The following is an 18,764-nucleotide window of genomic DNA, read 5'->3' as shown; positions in this document are numbered from 1 at the left end:
ATTGAAAAGCCAAGTTTATAGTTGGTTTGAACATTAACCTGTTTCCCTTTTATTTCCATGGAAATGCTGCTTGGTAAATGCCTGACTGCGCACAGCATATGGAGGCCTCACTTAGGGGTCCCCCACTCCCACTCATGCCACCGCCTCCTGAAGTGAGGTGCAGCGATGCAGCCGGACTGACCTCTTCTCAGCACTAAGAGATCGATTCAGCAAAATGGGGGCCGAAGTACTTAGAGTTATGATTTAGTGCTTGTGCCAATCTAGGTTTCTCTCCCCATTTTATAGATCTCATAGCTCACAACTTCCAGCATAAATTTCTCTCCACAATCCCCGACTCGGCTTTGAATATATGAATCTTCCAGAGAGGTTTCAAATGGGGGCAATGACGGAATTCAGAATGTGCCAGCACAAAAGGCGCCATTCTGCCATGTTGGTTATTTTGAATCACTGACTTGTGAAATGAATCACAGCATGCAGAAGGGTTTATTAAATGTTTCATTTGAATACCACTCTCAGTGAGGCAAGATTCTTGATCCCGGGGCAGCATTTTCCGTCTGGGCTTCCTGGGATGCGCAAAGTTACCCAGGCGGTGCCCGGTGGCTACTGAGGGCTGGGGTGAGAGAAAGGCAGCAGCTGGGCTGTCACTCTTCCTGCAGCAGCTGCCGCCCAGGGCAGCGGCATCACTTGAAACAGACCTTCCTGTGCGACCTGGCTAGGGGTCTGCAGACGTCCGGCTTTTCGCCCTGCAGGGGATGAGCCAGGAGTTGTGGTCCTGGAAGGACACTCCCACCCCCACCTGCTGGACCCTCTGCTCCCGCCCAGCTCACCTCGTACAGCTGGCAGACGACGGCCAGGAGCTGGCTAGGGTCTTCTAAGACTTTCTGCACAATGCAAGACGGGAGGTCACACCATCCCACCTCCCCCAACACACGAATCCTGTCCCTGGCCCAGAAAGGGCTGCACACGGTCCCAAGTGTGCCCCATGCATCCTGCCTCCCAGACCAGCGGGCACATCCCTCACCCTGGTCCTATCCTAGGGGCAAGCTGAGGGCTGCAGGGACTCCTACCCCATTGACGGTGACCCAGGGCACGTATTTATGGGGTGGCTGCAGAGCGTCTGTCCGCTGGGCGTTGGCATGCATGAGCTCTGTGCCGCGCTCCCCCGTTGCACACTCCATGATGGCATCTGGTGACACCTCTGGGCTGTAGAGCTCTAGGCACTGGGTGGGGTTGGGGGGGCTGGGGTGTTGCCTCAGCTTCCTCCCTGTTATCGCCCAACGGTCCCCCCAGCAGCCCTGAGCCCAGCCTGTTTCCTCACTGGGGAGAGGGGACAGTCGGCTTTCACAGCGACACAGCGATGCCCACAAAGAGGAGGTGCTTAATACTTGCCCCAGTGGAAGGCCCAAAGTAGGGGCTCAGCTGTTCATGCCTCCCAGCCCCCCTCACTGTCCCCTTTAAGACCAGACCTCCAGCTTCAGACCTCCATGGTGTCACACTTTCCTCAGAGCCTCCGCACATGCCAATCCCTCTGCCAGGAACACCCTTCCACCTCCTTCCCCAGTGTCTCCTCAGTATCCTCTCTGACCAGCCCCAGTCTGACGCTGCAGGGCTGGGGGTGTCTCTGAGTGAGGCCTCTTAGGTGGCCCACATGTTTGATGCATGAATAAATGATTGTTGCAGATGACTGAGTCCTCAGGGAGTTAATTTTCACAATCCCCCAGGGAAGTAGGTGGGGCCTGTCCTATCATGTCCACACCCCTTCATCTGTGTCCCTACACATTCCTGGTCATCCTTCCACGCCCCGCTCACAGATGCCTCTTCTAAGAAGTCCTCCCAGATCCACTCCTGCCCCCAGGAGACCTGTGTTCCCTGATTCAGAGATGAGGCTTCCAGAGGGGAGGCTGTGTCCCTGGGGCTGCACAGACAGGGCTGGGCAGGGCCAGGACTTGAACCTGGGTCTGCCTGGGCACAGGGAAGGCCACCCGCCACCCCTGTCCTCCTCCTCGTGCCAAAGGAGGGCGTCACTTACTGGTCTGAGATTTTTTTCCATGTCGTCCAACTCCTCCACGCAGACGACAGTCAGGAAGGCCACCTCCGCCTCCAGCTTGTCCAACAGGCAGGCCTGGGCGCCGGGGGTGAGGGGGGTGGGGGGTGACAGGAGGGGAGTGAGGGGGGCCTAGAGCAGCCCAACACTCTCTGGGAGGTGCCCGCTAAGGATTTGCTGAGTGACATGATTAAATGGAGGGGCACGAGGTCGGGACAGAGCTGGGAGCCTCGCGGTCACCTTGCGCACCACAGGCAGTGTTCTCAAACCTGCGCACCCCGCCTGGGCCTCTGGGGTCTCTCACCTCCACCTTGTTAAGCCTGCACTCCTGCTCTCCGTGCTGGCATTCGAATTCCCACTTGCCACTGACGTTTCTTTCCTGCAAGGCAGCAGAGTGAGTGCTGGCTGGCAGGCTGGGTGCCCCTCCCTGCCCACATGCCTCAGTTTCCCCAGCGCCCATGCACCTGAGCATTTCCGTAGGGCACGAGGGTGACGTTGAGGATCTCTTGGACAAAAAGCCATGTTGGGAAGAGCTCTCGGACCAAAAAGTACCGGCAGCCATTACAAAGTGCCTCATAGTAGAGGGTCACATTGACAAGCAGGGCGTCGGACTTCTTGACAGGCGACTGCAGGCACAGTTCACTCATCTGCAGAGAAGGAAAAGGTGTGAGGTAGGTGCCACCCTGGGCAGCTCCCTTCTTTCTCTGAGCCCTGCTTGGTATTCTTCTAGAAAGGGAACTGCAAACAGTAGGTGCTTCACCTTGCACTCCTTCCAGACCTTACCAGTGGAATCCTCACTTTGAGGCTTTACTGTGTCCCTAAACCTTCCTAAACCTCAGTGTGTTAGCAAAAGGACCATGACACACACTTGCAAACAGTAGGCACTTAATGTATGCACAGTCTTTCCTTTCCTCCAGGTCAGGTGAAATTCTTCTCCCAGAAGGACTTCATACAGTAAGGGCTCAAGGAATGCACATTCCTGGTCATTGCCTTTTCAGAGGCACATACCACAGGAGCCTAATGCATGCACATTTCTTGCCACTTCACCCCCAGAACCTTGACGCTGAGCTGAGCAAGGCCCTATACCCATGTGGACTCATTTATTCTTCCTCTCAAGGGACCCACGTGAACCTCTCCGAATGAATAGAGGTGGTGCCTAATACATGCTGACTTCCGGCTTCAGCAGAGCAAGGCAGGCGGAGTGAGGCAGGCGGCTGTGTCTCTGGAGCCAAGAGCCAGTTGCTCAGATTCCGGGGCGTGTTTGCTGCGTCCCAGAAACAAGCGAGCCCTTCCCAGCTGGGACGAGGGCACAGGGAGGCATGAGCCCGCAGCCGGGGCCACCGCCCATGCCGAGCGCCTGGCCTTCCAAGGGGACCCCAGCTCCCTGTCCCAGAAGTACACAGCGGGTGCTCAGTGAACCCTCGCCGGGGCGAGCAGGGGACAGCTGCGTGTCCCAGACATGGGATGAAAAAGCTAAGGAGCGCTGAAAGCTTGGTCACGGGAACAAAAGGGGGTTTTCAGTACCAGAATAGTGTCCTGCCCCTGGGGGACCCCGATTGTCCCCTGTGGAGTCTCGGAAGCACGGAGGAGTCTCCTGCCCCAACATGCTGCCGGTCCTTTCTGACTTTCCTGCCCCTTTGCTGTCCCTACCTTGCAGGAGCCCGTCGTCTGGTCCACAAGTAACACCCTCGCGGCCGCGGAGTCCGCCAGCTGCAGCAGCAGGGGCAGGAGCAGCAGGAGTGGTGACAGGGCCATCTCGGTGGGGTCAGAGGTGTGGCTGTGGGAGTGGCTGCTGGGAGAATGAGCCGCCTTTAACCGAGCGGTGGCCCGGCCCCCAAGGCGGGCCCACCTCCCCGCGGCCACGCCCCCAGGGCCCTGGCCAGCGTCCCTGGGGGACCTGGCGTCCGTCCGTGGGACCTCAGCTTTCCTCTCTGCATCTCCCTTTCCAACCCGAGCCCTGGCAGGTGCTGGGCCCAAGTCATGAGGCCGTCCAGGTGCCCTCCATGCCCCTTTGTGTTCCTGGCAGTTAGCCCTGCCGGTCACATGAGGCTCTGGGCAACCAGGGTAGGGGAGGTGGTGCCCTCAGAGCCAGCCTGCAGGGAGGCCGGGAGAAATGGGGGCATCTCCACGTGCCCAGGACCCTCTGGGGGCGCCTATGGTACTCCTGGCCCTGGTCCCTAGCCTTGGGGACGCTCTCTGGGGTGGAGCCGGCGCTCTATGGGGGCGATGCTATGCCTGCAAGTAGGCAGGACTGGGCAAGGGGCCTCTACATCTCACCTGGCCTGGGAGCACAGGACCTGCCCTTGCCCCCTCCCCCTCAGCCTCCCCACCCCTGGTGCTCCCGACCCATCTCCCGTCCCATGGGGCTGACTCAGGCTTGGCCACAGCTGGGCCGAAAAGCAGAAGCTGGCCCAGGAAGGCAGCCTCACTTCTCTGGGGCCCTACCCTGGCATGGGGCTGGGGAGAGGAGAGCCATGTTCCTTCTCTCCAGGGTCCGAGGCTCGGGGGAGCAGGGCCGCACTGACCTCAGAGCACTCCTTTGCGGGGAGAGAAGGGAGCCTGTGCCAACCACAAGAGGGGACACGGGGGTGGCCGTGTGGGACAATCTGCCTGGAGTCAGCTTGGCCCCCAGTTTGACTCTGGACTCTGCTGGGGTCCTCAAGAGATGGGGCCTCAGTCTCCCCTTCTGAATAATGGGCAGAACAGTGAGGTTGGGAGTTACAGCCACCACAGAGGGCTCAGAGGCAGGAGGACAGTTCCCCAGGCTGGGTGTTGGGGGCCCGGGAGGTGCCCACACAGGCAGCAGCCTGGCAGTGAAGGCAGCTCCCGAAAGGGCTGGGTGGAGGCTGGGGGTGTTGGAGGAACAGCAAGAAGTCCAGACTCTGCCGGTCTCACATGCAGGGCAGGACTCGGGACTGGATCCCACGAAGGAAATGCCCCAAACCTGGCTGGGAGACAGAGCTGAGCCCCCAGCTCTGCAGCTTGTGCCCCCCCCAGTTCTGGGGGGGCCCACCTAGGACGTGTCCACACACGTGGCAACAGGGTTGGGAGCCAGGGCTCCCCTGCAGTGCCAGTGGCTGGATGAACCGCCACCCTGTCCCTCAGATGGCCAAGCCCTTCACGAAGCCCTTTTCCTTCTCAAAGTCTCCCCATCACAACTTGTGGGGCCCACTGGAGGCATAACAATAAATATAACTGCTACAATTTTTCCAGTGGCTACTAAGCACCAGCCCTGTTGGAAGAAATGAGAAATGTAACCTCACAATTGATTGCTGTCCTGCTTTTGTGCCAGGCACAGGTTGGGCCCCAAACCCATTTTATCACTGAATTCTCAGAGGCATTCAGTGGGGGCTAGGGGCAGCTATGACTGAGCCCTCTTGGTAACAGGGAAATGGCTGATCAGAGGGGAGGCTAATTTGCCAAGGACACACACAGCGGGTGGCTGAGCGTGGCTACATGCCACATGGGCTGTTGTCCCCTCCCCCTCCCCCATGGCAGCCTGGAGGGGCTGAGAGGAAGCTGCAGTGGGTGGCGCCAGCACTCCTGCAGCCCCCATGCAGCATCCCCGGGGACCTGGTGGGCTGAGCACCGGGACCCCGTGGAAAGAGGGGTTGGGGAGGGCCTCAAACCCTGGTGGAGATGCTGGCCCTCTGGGGATATCAAGGACATAGGAGGCCAGACCCTTCTGGGTGGCATAGGGGGTTATCATCAACCGTGTGACTATTGATGTCATGTGGCGATGAATGAGGAAGCTGCGATCACAGAGTAGGTGACTTTCCCAAGGTCACTGCTGGTGGCTGCAACAGGATTCAAACCTGGCAGGAGTGGGGGGGCCCAGGAACCCCTCAAGGAGTCAGGTCTGGCCCAGGGTTCCCTGAGCAGGCCAGAGTTCAGGGCAGGAGGTCAGAGCTCAAATCTGTCTGCTGCCGGACCTTAGGCAGGTCCCTCCACTTCTAGGACTTGGGCTGCTGAAGGGGCGGCGGGAAGGAGCTCTTGGGCCTCACACGCAGCCTGGAGTTAAACCCCAGGCCTGGCCTGCTGTGACCCCGAAAACGCTAGGGCCCCCAGCCCACAGAGGTCACACTGAAGCCCAGTCACTGACGACAGAACCGTCCACCGTGTTTGAGGTTTTATATCTGTAACAACGTACCGTACAAAACCTGCCTCCCGGTCGAGCCGGGCAGGCAGTGTGGTGGCCAAGGGCAGTGTAGAAAACCAGGGCTCTTGTCCCAAAAGAGAAGAGAAAAGAGGGTTTTGCAGTCAAGGAAAAATGAAATCAAAACCCAATATGATTGAGAAGCCCTGAATCTGCACCCACTGGAAACGCGTGGGCAGCATCGCATCTCAGCCACTAAGGCGGCGCCAGCACTGGGGGCCGCGGTTGTGGGGGGGCTGGGGCGGGCTCACGACTTTATTTTTAATTATTTTTTTGCGGGGCAGGGGAACTTATTGTCGCGGCCCCATCGTGGGGATAAGTCGGCAGCAGGTTTCACTTCTGGGTTTGGAGGGGAAGTTGGGGTCCGTGGGGGCAGGTCCCGCCCAGCCCCGAATGTCACGGCCAAGGTTCTTGGAAGCAGTGGGGGGAAGTTCCTTCCTGCCCTGACCCCAGGTCTATGGCTTAAAAATCGGGCCGCCCAGGCTGGGGCCGCGCAGCCCGGGGGCCTCTGTAAACATGGCAGGTGCAGCCAGGAGGGGCTCCCTGGACCCAGGAGACCTGTCGCGGGCAGGGCAGAGGGTTGAGTGGCTGGGGCACGGTGAGGGCAGTGCCCAGGGAGAAGGGGGACAGGCAGGACCCCACACATGGAGACAGACAGCTGGAGACAGAGCGACAGGGGGAGAGACTTGGGGAGAGGCATGGGGAGACAGTTGCGCTGAGAACCCGAAGGAGAGCCAGGGAGCTGGAAGCCCCCGGGCGCAGCCGGTCTGTCCTGTGGCCCGGGGTGGCTCTGCTAGGCGGGTCCCAGGCGGCGCTCAGCGGGCAGCAGGCGGCGGGCCCGGGCCCGGGGCGCGCACCGGGTGCGCAAGGGTGACTGCAAGCGCGTCGTTGTGCTGCACAAGCGACGCGTGCTGGTAGTGCAGCACCAGCTCCTTCAGGGACCCGTACAGGTTGTAGGGCTCCGCGAAGCCGAAGCCAGTGGCCGTGCGGTAGATGACGCAGTGCTTGGTGTCACCGTCCACCCTGGGGGCCGACGAGAGGGCAGGTCAGGTGGCCCCTCCCTACTTGCCTGCCCAGCCGGTCCCTCCTCGCCCTGGCAGCCGCGGGGGGCCTGGCGCATGGTGGGTGCTACAGAGAGCTCTGGAAGGAATGTGGGGATCCCCCCGTCCCCCACCCAGCCTCCGGGCACTCACACCACGGAGCAAGCGTAACAGCCGCGCTGGCTGCTCTCCCGGATGAGGAAGGTGCCGTCCCGCTTGCCGCTCAGCATTTCCTCAGCCTGCGTGCGGTTGATCTTGCCCACGTACCACGTGCGCTCCTCATGGTGGGGGAGATCGTCCTCATCCTCCATCAGCGCGTACTGGCTGTGGGGAGAGCTTGGTCACTCACTGCCAGCATCAGTGGCTCCCCCACACCCCCCCAACTGCCTGGACAACGCTTCCTCTGTGGCAAACTCCTACGCGTTCTTCAAAACCCACCCAAAATGGCCCCCTCGTCTGGGAAGCCCTCCCTGCCTCCCTCAAGGCGGTAACTCACTCCTCAGTCTCGTTTTTGATCCCCAACCACTCGTTGATTTTCTTCTGCCGGGCGCCTTTCTGGGTGAGCCACCTGAGGGGGAGAGGAAAGGTGGGATCGCACCCACCCAGCCCATGGGGGGAGGCAGGGGCTGACCTAGGAGTGCATGCTCTGGGCACGATACCTTTGGTTGCCACAAGGGGGCAACCTTGACCTGACCTAGGGCAGTGTGAACCCAGGCTGGCTTCCCACTCTGTGCCAGGGAACCCCGCCCTGCCCCCCAGTTTTCTGCCTCTGTTAACACTTAAGGACCGCCCCCCCGCCCCCAATGCGCCAGCCCTGGCAAGGCCTTAGTGTCACCGGAGGCCCAGTCCTGTGGGCTGCACGGCCCTGTTGGCTTTTGCACAGGGCAGCTGTCTGTTCCATGCCTCAGTTTCCCCAGCTGTAAAGGACAAACTTTACAAGACTTAGAAGGGACTGAAGGAGCCAATACAGACACGGTGCTCAGCACAGCCCAGCAGGCGGCAAGCGCACATGCGGGGCTGAGGCTCAGGCGGCAGGCGGGGGTGGGAGGCCCCTTGCTACCGCCCGCAGAAGGCCGGCGGGCAGAGGCAGGATTGGAACCCAGGCCGAGGCTGCCATAGCCACCCCACATGCCAGCCTACACAGCAGGCGTGTATACTGAAGGCACTCAACCCAACCCCGTGGGAGCGGCATCCCCATTTCCCAGATGTCTGGCGAAGTTGAGGCTGACCCATGGGGAGCCCTTCCCAGGGGCCCAGGAGGGACAAGAATTCCAGGCCCAACTGACAGCAAAAGGGCTCATGGGCAGATGAGGGGTCTGGGGGGCGGGGCAGGCAGGGCCACCTGGCAGAGACAGAGCGAGCAAGATGCTCGCAGAGATCTCGGAGCACCCCAGTGCTAACGGGGACGGGCGGGTACAGAGCCGGCCACTCACACGAGGTACTGGTCTCGGATCTTGCGCAGCTGCATGAGGTCTGGCTTGAGGCTGTTCATGCGCTTGTCGATCTCCCGGTTGTCCGAGGCCTGCGCCCGCAGCTGCTGCTCTAGCTTTGTGCGGCTCTCATGGATCTCCGCGATGCGAGACTTGAGCCGCTCTGAGTTCAGCAGGATCCTGTGGGAGGGATGGCTCAGAGGCCTCAGATGGCTCCGGGGTTTTCTTGGGGACCTACTTGGTACCAGACTGTGTACTTCCAGTCTCTAAGCCTGTATACATGCTATTTCCTCTGGTTTGTCTTTCTGGCGAACTCCTATTCATCCTTCAAAGCCCACTACAACTGACCACCCTTCCCCCCTTGATGGAACATTGGCTGTCTCCCTCCATTTCTTCCCTTTCCCTGCCTGCATTGCGCCAGGTCATGGCGGGGTGGGCAGGGCAGACGAGCGGACTCACCTCTGCATCTCCTTCTCGTTGCCCTCACGCCGGAAGCGCTCTAGATATTCCTTGCTGCACTTCTCCTGCGTCTCTCCCTGCTCTTCGAAGATCTTGATGGTCTCGTTGAAGGCCTCAATTGCTGTGCGCTTCATCTGTAGCTCCTGGAGAAGGGAGTGCATCTTAGCACCTCCTGGCACTCCCCAAAAGTCCCTCCTGAGGGGCGAAGGCAGATCCCAACTCTGATGTTGAGACTTTGTTCAAGCTGTTCCCTCTACTGGGAGTGTCATTCTTCTAACTCCTGCTGCATCAAATGAACTCCTATTCAGCCTTCAAAATCCTACTCCCCAAATTTCCTCCTCCTTTACATCTTCCCATGGGTACCTCCAAACACCGGGACCTGTTGATGTTGCCGAGGATTAATGATAAACCCAGTCGCCATGTTCATAAGTACTTCCCACAGGACCTCCCAGGAGTCCCCCACAAAGAACTGTTATCATGGAAATTGAGGCTCAGGTGACCTAAGTCACTTCTGAAGTCACCATGTTCCTAACCAATCCTGAACAGGTATCTCGGCCACTGAGAGCCTCAGCTAACCCATCAGGAAAAAGGGGACAGGAAGCATACCCTTGGGGACTACAGAAGGACTGAGCAGCTCCTGGCCAGAGATAGGATGTTCAGTCTGAATCTGTCCCCTCTCTACTTGGAGAAGCAGCTCATTAACACAGTCCCTGCGTGACAAACCTTCCTGTTTTAGAAAATGCTGCCATTTCCCGTAACCAACTCCTAGGTTATGATCACTAATTCGAATAATGTTCTGACCAAAGGAGTCCAGATAAAGGAGTCGAGATCCATGGCTCCATTTTATAGAAGGGGAAACCGAGGCTCAGACTGAGATAGAGGCTCACCTGAGATGCCCACCCCCCTCCCCGCCCCCGGGTCTGGTTTCCTGTGTCATTTTAAAACCACATACACTTATTTTAGAACAGCTCCTGGTGCCAAGTGCCTGCTCTGTGACCTGGAACTGTACGTCCATCCTTGTGGCCCCAGAGATTGGCTGTTGTGCTCCCAGCCTTGCCACTGTCCCTCTGTGCCTCAGTTTCCCTGTGTGGGGGGCCCGGGGTACCTGGGAGGTACGTGTGTACTCCTCATAGAGCTGGTCGTACTCTCGGCTCTTGTCCTGGTATTGCTGGTGGTAGACTTTGAGCTGGGCGCCCACCGCCTCCACGCTGTCCTCCTTGACGATCTGGTCCTGGGGACGCCCGGTGGGATCAGGGAGCTGTGTGGCCTTGTCGGGCCTACCTGGGAAACTAAGGCCCAGGCGCTAGCCTCCCCGGCACCCACCCTGCCACAGACCTGCTGGTACTTGGAAACTGGGTAGAGGAGCCGCGTGTCCAGCTTGGCATTATACTGGGCCAGCGACTCGTGGCGGTAGTGGTTGATGAGGTCCACGACAGAGCAGAAGGTGAGTGGCTCCGAGAAGCCATAGTGCCCGTCGCGGTGGAAGACCTTTATCAGCTTATTGTTCCCGCCTTTCCTGGTGGGGGGAGCAGAGAGGGTCTTGGCACCCAGAAGGACCCCAAACCTGACCCCAGTCCACTGGCCCTGACACTGTCCACCTCCCACCCCATCTGAGCGCCTGGTCTCTGTGACCTCTGACCCCCAGTCATCCCTGAAGGGCCAGGCCCCCACCTGAGGGTCAGCGTGTACTCCCCTTGGATCTTGCTGGATGCGTCTCGGACAAGAAAGGTGCCATCAGGCGTGTCCCGAAGTTTCTCATTCACCTCCTCCCTGTGGGGACGCTCAGGATTGCGGGTGCCCACCTGGAGACCCTGCCCACCACATGGCACCTCCTCGGTCCTTGGCCCCACACCACAACCCTACCTGGAGATGTCCCCCCAGTACCACTCAGCGTCTTGTAAGGCGGGTGGGCTCCCACCATTGGCTAGGCCTGCGGGGGCCAGCTTTGTCTTGGAGGGTTTAGGCGGCAGCGCTGGGGAACAGAAAAATAAATGCATCTCGATCACCGACTGTATACTGTGGCTGCCCCCCCATTGCAACCGGGCCTACTGACACCAGCAGGGCCCTGGAATCAGCATTCATGGACCCCTAGCAATAACAAATGATGACTCTACAAAGGGGTGTCACCTGGGGGCGCAACTTCCTGCTCTTCCAAATGTTCCCGAAGCAGCTTCTCCACCAGCAGTGCCGGGAAGTCAGGGTTGGGCTCACTCCTGGGGGGAAGGGGACTGTGGTGAAGACTGGGTAGGACCTGTCTGCCCACGCGGGTGCACACAATTCTGCACATGCTTGCACACCTAGGGGCGTGTACACGTGAAGGGATGTGCAGGGAAGAGGGAAAGGTGATACAGGTAGGTGTGAGAGGCCAACTCCTGTGTAGGGATATACAGTAAGTGCTCCATAAATGCTCATACCTTTATGGAGTGCACCTGAAGTAGGGTAAGCAGAAGCGAAGGTGCAGGCCTCACCCACATGCCTACCCTATGTCCCCAGACTCCGGAGTCCAGGTCCCCTCCCCTTCTCTCTTCCTCTCCATCACAGGCGCGCGGTTCTGTCCCGCCCTCGGCCACGTCCACACCCTTCTTATGGTCCAGGCCTCGCCCACTCTCAGCAAGCCCTGCCCACCCTAAACCGCGCCCCTTCCCGTGCTGGCTCGGCCCCGCCCACTCGAAAACCCCGCCCCTCTCGCGCCCGCTCAGCCCCGCCCTTCCGCTCCCAGGCAAGGCCCCGCTCCTCACCCGTCCGATGCGCCCCCCGGGGGCGGCGAGGCCGGTGGCGCGCGTAGCAGCAGCGGCCCGAAGGTGGCGCCCAGCGCCCGCACTGCGGGACCCAAGGCAGGGGCGCGGCGGGCCACGCGGCCCAGGTGCTGCAGCAGGAAGCGCAGCGTGAGGGCGCGGTGCAGCGGCAGCGTCGGGGGCTCCAGCAGCGGCCCCAGGGGCCCCGCGGCCTCTGCGGACAGACGGCGGGGCAGTGAGCCCAGGCGGCGCCGCCCACCCGCCGCAGCCCCCTCCCCAACCTGGGCTGCCCACCAGGCTCACCCCGCAGGGCCCGGCGCGCCTCGGCCGAGGCCTCGGGTGTCACGAGGGGTGCGGGCAGCGCCAGCAGGAAGCCCTTAATGCCGTCTGCCAGGGCTGTCGCGTCCCACTGATCCATGTCGCTCAGGGACCAGTCTGAGGGTGCAGGGGAACAGGTCCCACGGACTTATACTGCGGCCCCTGCCGGCTTCTCCCCCACCCCTTCCCCCTGAGGCTTCCCCTAACCTGTGCGCGGGGCGGGCAGCTCCAGCCTGTAGTAAGATTCGCTGTCCAGTCCTGGGGGATAAGTGGGGACAGGTGAGCTGGCTCTCAAATCCTGCCCCGATCCCATGAGGCCTGGGCTGGCTACGCAAGCCCCCTGCAGTCTCACTTCCGAAGAGATAGGAGAACAGCACATGCAGTGACCTGGTCCTGTCCACCTTCCCATCTCCCCTAGGTGTCACTCCTTGCCCTACCCTATTCAACCTGGAGGCCCAGCGCATCCACCCTCAGCCTCCTCCCATGCAACCCTGTGAGGGGATGAATCGCCTGTCCCTAGAGGTAAGCAAGTAGAATGCAGGAGTTGCCACCAGGCTGAGGCTAACCTGTCCGCTCAGTGGCCTCCACGAGCTTCACCAGAAGAGGGGGTGCCACATCAGGAGGGGAGAACTGCTCCGGCAGGTCGGGGAGTGCAAGGCCTGGCAGGAGGGGACAGCATATTGGTGGGGTCTCTAGAAGGATCCCAGCTCCTCTCTTTGCCAGCTGGACCTCAGCTTGGGTGGCTTGAGGCAGGGCCCAGCTCATGAGGCCAAAAGGCCTGAGCTGGAAGGGCCGGGAGGGCCGAATTGATGGGAAACAATTTTCTGGGTTGAAGTACCAGGAGTTCGCACAACTTCAGGGACCAGGTGTAGCGGGCTGAACAGTGCACCTCCAAATGATACGTTCAAGTCCCAACCTGTGACCGGGACCTTCTGGAAAGACGGCTTTTGCAGATGAGAGTAAAGTAAGGATCTCCAGAAGAGGTCATCCTGGTTCTGGAGTGGGCCCCAAATCCAATGACTGGTGTCTTTTTAAGAAGAGAGCCAGAAACAGAGACTGGAATAATCTGCCTACCAGCTGAGGGCTGCCTAGAGACGCCAGAAGATGGAAGGAGTGAGGAGAGTCTCTCCCCTGGTGCTTTCAGAGGCAGCATGGTCCCAATTTGGGGCCTTTGGCCTCCAGAAACAGGACAGAAAACATTTCTCTTGTTTGAAGCCACCCGGTTTGTGGTAGTTCCTTACGGCAGCCACTGAAACTCACACAGCAGGTTTTGGGCTCCACCATACAGCCTGCTGTGCAACCTCGGGCACAGGACCCGCCCTCTCTGGGCCTCAGTTTCTTCAGCTGAAAAATGGGCTGATTGCATCATCACTCCCTTCTTGATGCAAACAAAAAAGTGGTTGAAAAGGGATACAAGGAAAACATCCTTGTCTGCATCTGAATGGTTTATTACAAGGACCTTTCCCCATTGTCTAAGTCATTTTGCTTCTAAAAAATAGTTCTTCCCTCTTTTAAAAACACGGAAACCGCACAGTGGGCGCCAGAGGCATCCTGGGCCCAGCTCCCTCCTAGCCCCTCCTTTCCAGCTCCACAAGGCCCATTGTGTGCAGGTGGCCCTGTAGCAGCCAAGCTCTGCCTGCCGCCACCATTTGATGCGACTCTAGCCCTCGGCAAGGACGCCCTGGCACACGGCAGGGGCAAGCCAGGGCCTGTGGGGCCTCCCTGAGTGATGGGCCAGGTGGTGGCTGGAGCTGGAGAAAGGCCCAGCTGCACCAAAAATGCCAAAAAAATGAAAAAGAACAAGGGGAGAGGAGGTGGGTGGCACTCTGGCCATGTGATCTGGAAATTCAACCCTGAAACTCGCCTGTGATTGGTTTGCAAAATGGGGAGGGAAGGCCTGTGGGAACAGGCATCACCCCCATTTTACAGATGAGGAACTGTGGCTCCGAGAGGGAACAACCTCCCTGTGGGTGCACAGCCAGTGGAGGCCAGGCGATGTCGGGCTCCGCCCTCAGCTCCCCACTCAGCACACTGGGTGGTCCCAGCACGCAGAGCTGCAGGGCCTAAGGTGGCAAGGGACCAACCCTGCTGTCTGCAGATGAGGAAACTGAGGCTTGGAGAGGCCGGGCTCTGGCTGAGGTCACATACCCCTGCAAGATTTGGAGGGTGGGGCTGGGCAGCCGCCCCACGTGGGGCCAGACAGACGAGGCAGGTGGCTGTTACCAGGGGGAGAGGCAGATTCTGGCTGGGAGCCCGGATGGGGCCGCCTCCTGCTCCTCCAGGCCGAGGCGGGACGCAGGCCCGGGCCCTGGAGACACCAGATGCTGCGAGGCCCGAGGCAGCCCCACACCACCTTGGTGTCCCACATTCCGCCCCATGCTGTGGGACTCTGGCCTGACCTTCTTTGGGCAGTGTCCTCTGGCACAAAGCAGGCCTGGCACCTCCCAGGGCCCTGGCCTCACTGGGTGGCTGACCCCGAGTGAGTTGTTCGGCCCCCTTGCGCTTTGGTCTCCCAGTCTGCACTTGAGAGGGTCGGACCAGGCCGTGCTGGGCCCTCAGCCTCCTCCCAACTCAAGCCTCAGTTTCCCCAGATGGAACCCACACCCCCTGCCTAGCATTCAGCAATTCTAGCACATACTCGGTGCCCCGATTCTCCACTTCCAGCATGCCCTGGGAAGTGCGGATGGGCAGGGGTCCTTAGGGAAGGGACATGGGGTCCTCACACCCCACAGTGCTGCATGGCTTTCACTGAGCATCCTCCCTCTTTGGGCTTTATGGCTCCATCATTCTGGAAACCAGGTGAAATCAGGGTAATAGAGGGGGTTCTTTGAGGAACCCTATCTGCAAAATGCAGGATGAAGCTAGCTTGAGCCTCTGAATCCTACTGAACACTCTCCATTGTCTTCAGAACTCACCCCACCAAGTCCCTGAGGCCCGGCCCTTATTTCCTTCCCCTGTTCCCTGAGCCTGCCATTGCATTCCCACCTCTCAGCCTTTGCCCTGTGCCCACGTCCTGGGCACTCCACCCTCAGCTCTTGCCATGCCACGCTCCTTCCTCATTGCATCTGTTACCACCTAATCACGCACTCGTCACTTCTTGAACCAGAAGCCCATGAGGGCAGGGCCAGGCCTTGTGTCCACTGCTGAGCACAGCACTGGACAATAGTGAGGTCAACACTTGTCAAATGACCAAATGTCCTTACTCTCCCTCTCCTGGGACAGGTCCCAGTGGCTCACTGTAAAGACAAGGACACCAAGGGTCTGAGAGGACCACCCCCTTTCCAGGGCCCCTGCTTGCTGCTCACCTGGCTCAGGGGGCCCATCGCGTGGCCTGGCAGGCAGTGGACGGGGGCCCCGTGGGCGAGGGCCAGGCCAGGCCAGGGCCACAGGCCCTAGGAACTCCACGTAGGTACCAGGGAAGTCACCTCGCTGCCGTGTGCGCTCGTTGAGGCCGGGCATCCAGCCCACGGTCTGCGGGCAGCGCTCGCCACCCTCTGCCACGCCTAGCGCCTGCAGGGCTGCCCGGCTCACCACCAGCACGTCGCCCGGCAGCAGCTCCAGGTCCTCCGGCCGCTCCCGGCGGAACGGGTACAGTGCCCGGTACTGGAAGCCCTCAGCGCCCGCCATGGCTGGGTGGGATGGGGTCTGGATGGTCACACGGCTTCTTGGGGCCCCACTGGTCCCATCAGCCAGGGTGGTGGCCAGGAGGGTCCACTGGCTTGGCCTGGGGCACTGGGACCTCTATTTCCAACAGTCACAGGCGACCACGAGGGCCGCTCATGCCTCACTTCCCATCATTCCACGACCCTGGCAGGGGCCACTGGTCACTCTGTCCACCATTCGTCACCTGGTGGGAGGTGGTTGGTGGCGCACTCTCAGTCACTGGGCCACTATGTCCCCCATCAGTGGGTGGGGTGGGGCAGGCCGCTCACTCCCTCACGTGGGGAGCCATTGGCACCCTAGGCTGGCGGCTCTTCTGGCTGCGCCAGACGAGGGAGCCGAGGGTGCAGGCTGCCACCATGCTCACTGGCCGAGGACGCTGACCTAGGGAGGAGAGAGGGATAGGGCAGCATCAGACGGGCCGACTCCTCCCACCACCAACACAGAGAGGGGCCCAAATCCAGGTTTTGAATTCCCTGAATTGCTGAGTGACCTTTGGGCCAGTCCCTGCCCTCCCGGGCCTCAGTTTCCCCATCTGTAAAATGGGTGCACTAACAGCCCTCCGTTAGGGTTGTTGGGAGCAGAGCTCCCAAGAACCTGCCCTGGACATGCTCAGTAAGTAAGCTCTTCATCACCCGTGTTAGAGATGGGGAAACTGAAGCTCAGGGTGGTCTTTGTAGGGCCACTCAGTGGGCCTGGAGAAAGCCAGCACTTAAACCCAGATCCACCCAACTCCAAGGCAGCAGCCCCATAGCCAGATAGAGTGGGGAGGTCACAATGAGGGACACTTTAGGGTACTTTGAGAGCCCTGTGGAGGGGTCAGGCCAGCTGAGCGAGGGTAGGGAAGGAGGTCCAGGGAGAGGCCCCAGCACAAGAAAATGGTCCTCTAGCTCTGCAGGTAGGTGGTGGTGGGGAACCAGGGGGTTGGCTGGGGTAGGTGTTGGTATCCCCAGCCTGGCTCAGTCTGGGACTCACAGTAGATGCAAAACGTGGAGGGAGAAGGAGATGGGAAGAGCCACAGGGGACCTTAGCCCCAGGGTAGGACAGGGAGCCCAGAGAAGATGGATGGGAAGAGGGGAAGGCAGGTGTAGCAGCCCCAGCCTGGGGAGGCAGAGACGGGCACAGACACCTTCCCAGCTCAACCCTGCAGGTTCAGGCCTCCCACGAGGGAGGCGGCTGGGGTGGGGTGTGCTTTTCTAGAGAGTGGGTCATCACAGAGGATAGGCAGGTGCGCTGCCCAGCGGAAGTTGCTTGCCAAGAGCTCAGGGTGGCTATAGGAAACACACCACCTCCAAAGGGCCTCGAGTGCCAGGGGGAGACTTCATTCTGGACTTCATTCCCGGCTCCAGTAAGGTGTCCAAGCAGGGAGCAGGGGCTCCATATTCCCAGGTGCCGCCAACGTACCCACTCTCCGGTGGGGAAACTGAGGCCCGGAGAGGGGCTGTCCAGGAAACCAACCGCCTGGATCTGCCTGCCTGGCCGCCCCCGCTCCCAGTGCGCACACGTTTGCACACGCCCCAGTGTGCGCGCCTAGGCATCGGCGCTCCCCGAATGCAGGGGGGGCGCGGGGGGCGGGGCAGGCCTGGCGAGGGGCTCCGCGGGTGAAGGCAGGGCCTGCGCGCTCACGCAGACGCGCACTCGGGCCTGCGTGGACCCGGCAGTCCAGCCAGGGGACCGGAAGTGGGGTCGACCCCCGACCCTCCTGCACCCCATTATGCCCCACGCAGTACCTGGGCGCCCCTCATTGCTGATCAACGCCGCACTCCGGGCAGGGCCTGCCTGCATGCGCGGTCGCGGCCCCAGACCCGTACTACCGCGGGGGCCCCCCCTCTGCCCCGACCGCCCCGGACAGGCTGCGCCGCTGTCCAGCGGGGCCCGCGGCCTCTCTCCCCGAGGCCCCCCGATCCCGCGGGCCCGGTGCACCCTGGCGCTCGCGCTCTGCTTTCCACCCGGGCCGCACCCCCGCACTCACGCGCGCCGCCGCCCCTCTTCCCGCGACGGCCAGTCTGGACTCACCTGGTCGCGGCCGCCGCCGCGGCCACCGTCACGCTGAGCCGAGCCCGCCCAGTGGCTCCACAGCGGCAGCCGTCGCCGCAGCCGCGGAATCCCCGCCTCCACCGCCGCCACCACTCTGAGCGGCCCGGCCCGCCCCCGGCGGAAATGCCCGAACGCATTCGGGCCGGGCGGGAGCGCCGAGGCCGAGGCGGAGCGTAGGGGTCGGGGGGCGCCCGAGTGATTCCGTAAACAGCCGAACATAATCCCGCGGGACTGGTGGTTTGGCCAGTACCCTGAGACAGCCGAGCATGTCCGGAAACAGCCGAACGGCATCGGCTCGGCCCGCGCTCCGAGGCCGGGTTCGGCAGGGCTTAGAGACGCGCGGGCGAGTCCGGAAATGGCCGAACGAGCAACAGCCGGCCTGGGTAACAGAGGCTGGGCCCTGAGAGCGCGGAGCGTTTCTGGAAAGAACCGAGCGTGCGCAGTCGCAAATGGAAGCCTTGGGGGAGTTCAGACCAAGACGCGACCGCCAGCTTCGAGAGACTGCCGAAGCATGGACGGTTCCAGAGGGCAGAGGAGGCAACCTGACGCTCAGGAAACAGGAAGGCGCTCGCCACAGAAAGCTGAACTTTTTAGGAGACGGCCGAACAAGCCGAGATCCGAAGAAAAGCCAGGGTTGAAGGCGTTCCCATGGCAACCCAGAGCGTCCGGAAACAGTGAATGACCTCCGGGAGCAACTTGGCCGGCCGCAGCCCCATTGCCGAAGATTGTGTCCGGAAATGGCCGAAGACGCTCGGAGGCGGGGCCGTGGTCAAGAACGTTTCCGAGACTGCGAACAGCCTCGCTAGTAACGGATCGCGCTTGGGCTGAGCCGGGCTGGGTTCGGGTCGGGGCGAAGTTTTGTGGCACAGCCCAAGCAAAGACCAG

At 61.0% G+C, this 18,764-nt stretch overlaps 2 protein-coding genes across 2 annotated transcripts; both read right to left on the bottom strand.

Moving 5' to 3' along the window:
- Nucleotides 1-464: 464 nt before the first annotated feature.
- On the bottom strand, nucleotides 465-6,304 carry IFI30 (IFI30 lysosomal thiol reductase). The gene is made up of 8 exons (XM_045553779.1): nucleotides 6,195-6,304; nucleotides 3,695-3,833; nucleotides 2,509-2,691; nucleotides 2,349-2,423; nucleotides 2,030-2,122; nucleotides 1,068-1,220; nucleotides 828-881; nucleotides 465-743 (listed from the first exon to the last, which is right to left on the bottom strand). The coding sequence occupies exons 2-8, from the start codon at nucleotides 3,797-3,799 to the stop codon at nucleotides 681-683; spliced, it is 726 nt and encodes a 241-aa protein (XP_045409735.1). The 5' UTR covers nucleotides 3,800-3,833; nucleotides 6,195-6,304; the 3' UTR covers nucleotides 465-680.
- On the bottom strand, nucleotides 6,139-17,967 carry PIK3R2 (phosphoinositide-3-kinase regulatory subunit 2). Its single transcript, XM_045553769.1, has 16 exons — nucleotides 17,859-17,967; nucleotides 15,488-16,226; nucleotides 12,749-12,841; nucleotides 12,390-12,440; nucleotides 12,168-12,299; nucleotides 11,868-12,078; nucleotides 11,257-11,342; nucleotides 10,993-11,101; nucleotides 10,801-10,899; nucleotides 10,465-10,645; nucleotides 10,235-10,360; nucleotides 9,130-9,272; nucleotides 8,674-8,850; nucleotides 7,737-7,808; nucleotides 7,394-7,564; nucleotides 6,139-7,223 (listed from the first exon to the last, which is right to left on the bottom strand). The coding sequence occupies exons 2-16, from the start codon at nucleotides 15,807-15,809 to the stop codon at nucleotides 7,016-7,018; spliced, it is 2,181 nt and encodes a 726-aa protein (XP_045409725.1). The 5' UTR covers nucleotides 15,810-16,226; nucleotides 17,859-17,967; the 3' UTR covers nucleotides 6,139-7,015.
- Between the last annotated feature and the right edge of the window lie 797 nt (nucleotides 17,968-18,764).

Source organism: Lemur catta, chromosome 1, assembly GCF_020740605.2.
Source record: "Lemur catta isolate mLemCat1 chromosome 1, mLemCat1.pri, whole genome shotgun sequence".
Taxonomy (NCBI): domain Eukaryota; kingdom Metazoa; phylum Chordata; class Mammalia; order Primates; family Lemuridae; genus Lemur; species Lemur catta.
Note: the sequence above shows the minus strand (reverse complement) of the source record. Positions and strands in the feature narration are given on the sequence as shown.

Coding starts and splice junctions, on each gene's coding strand:
- IFI30 (XM_045553779.1), bottom strand. CDS start 3,799: ATGGCCCTGTCACCACTCCTGCTGCTCCTGCCCCTGCTGCTGCAGCTG. Junction 2,692..3,694: donor AGACGACGGGCTCCTGCAAG/GTAGGGACAGCA, acceptor CCTTCTCTGCAG/ATGAGTGAACTGTGCCTGCA. Junction 2,424..2,508: donor TGCCCTACGGAAATGCTCAG/GTGCATGGGCGC, acceptor GCTGCCTTGCAG/GAAAGAAACGTCAGTGGCAA.
- PIK3R2 (XM_045553769.1), bottom strand. CDS start 15,809: ATGGCGGGCGCTGAGGGCTTCCAGTACCGGGCACTGTACCCGTTCCGC. Junction 12,079..12,167: donor GGCGCGCCGGGCCCTGCGGG/GTGAGCCTGGTG, acceptor GTCTGTCCGCAG/AGGCCGCGGGGCCCCTGGGG. Junction 7,809..8,673: donor ATCCGAGACCAGTACCTCGT/GTGAGTGGCCGG, acceptor TCTCCCCCTCAG/GTGGCTCACCCAGAAAGGCG.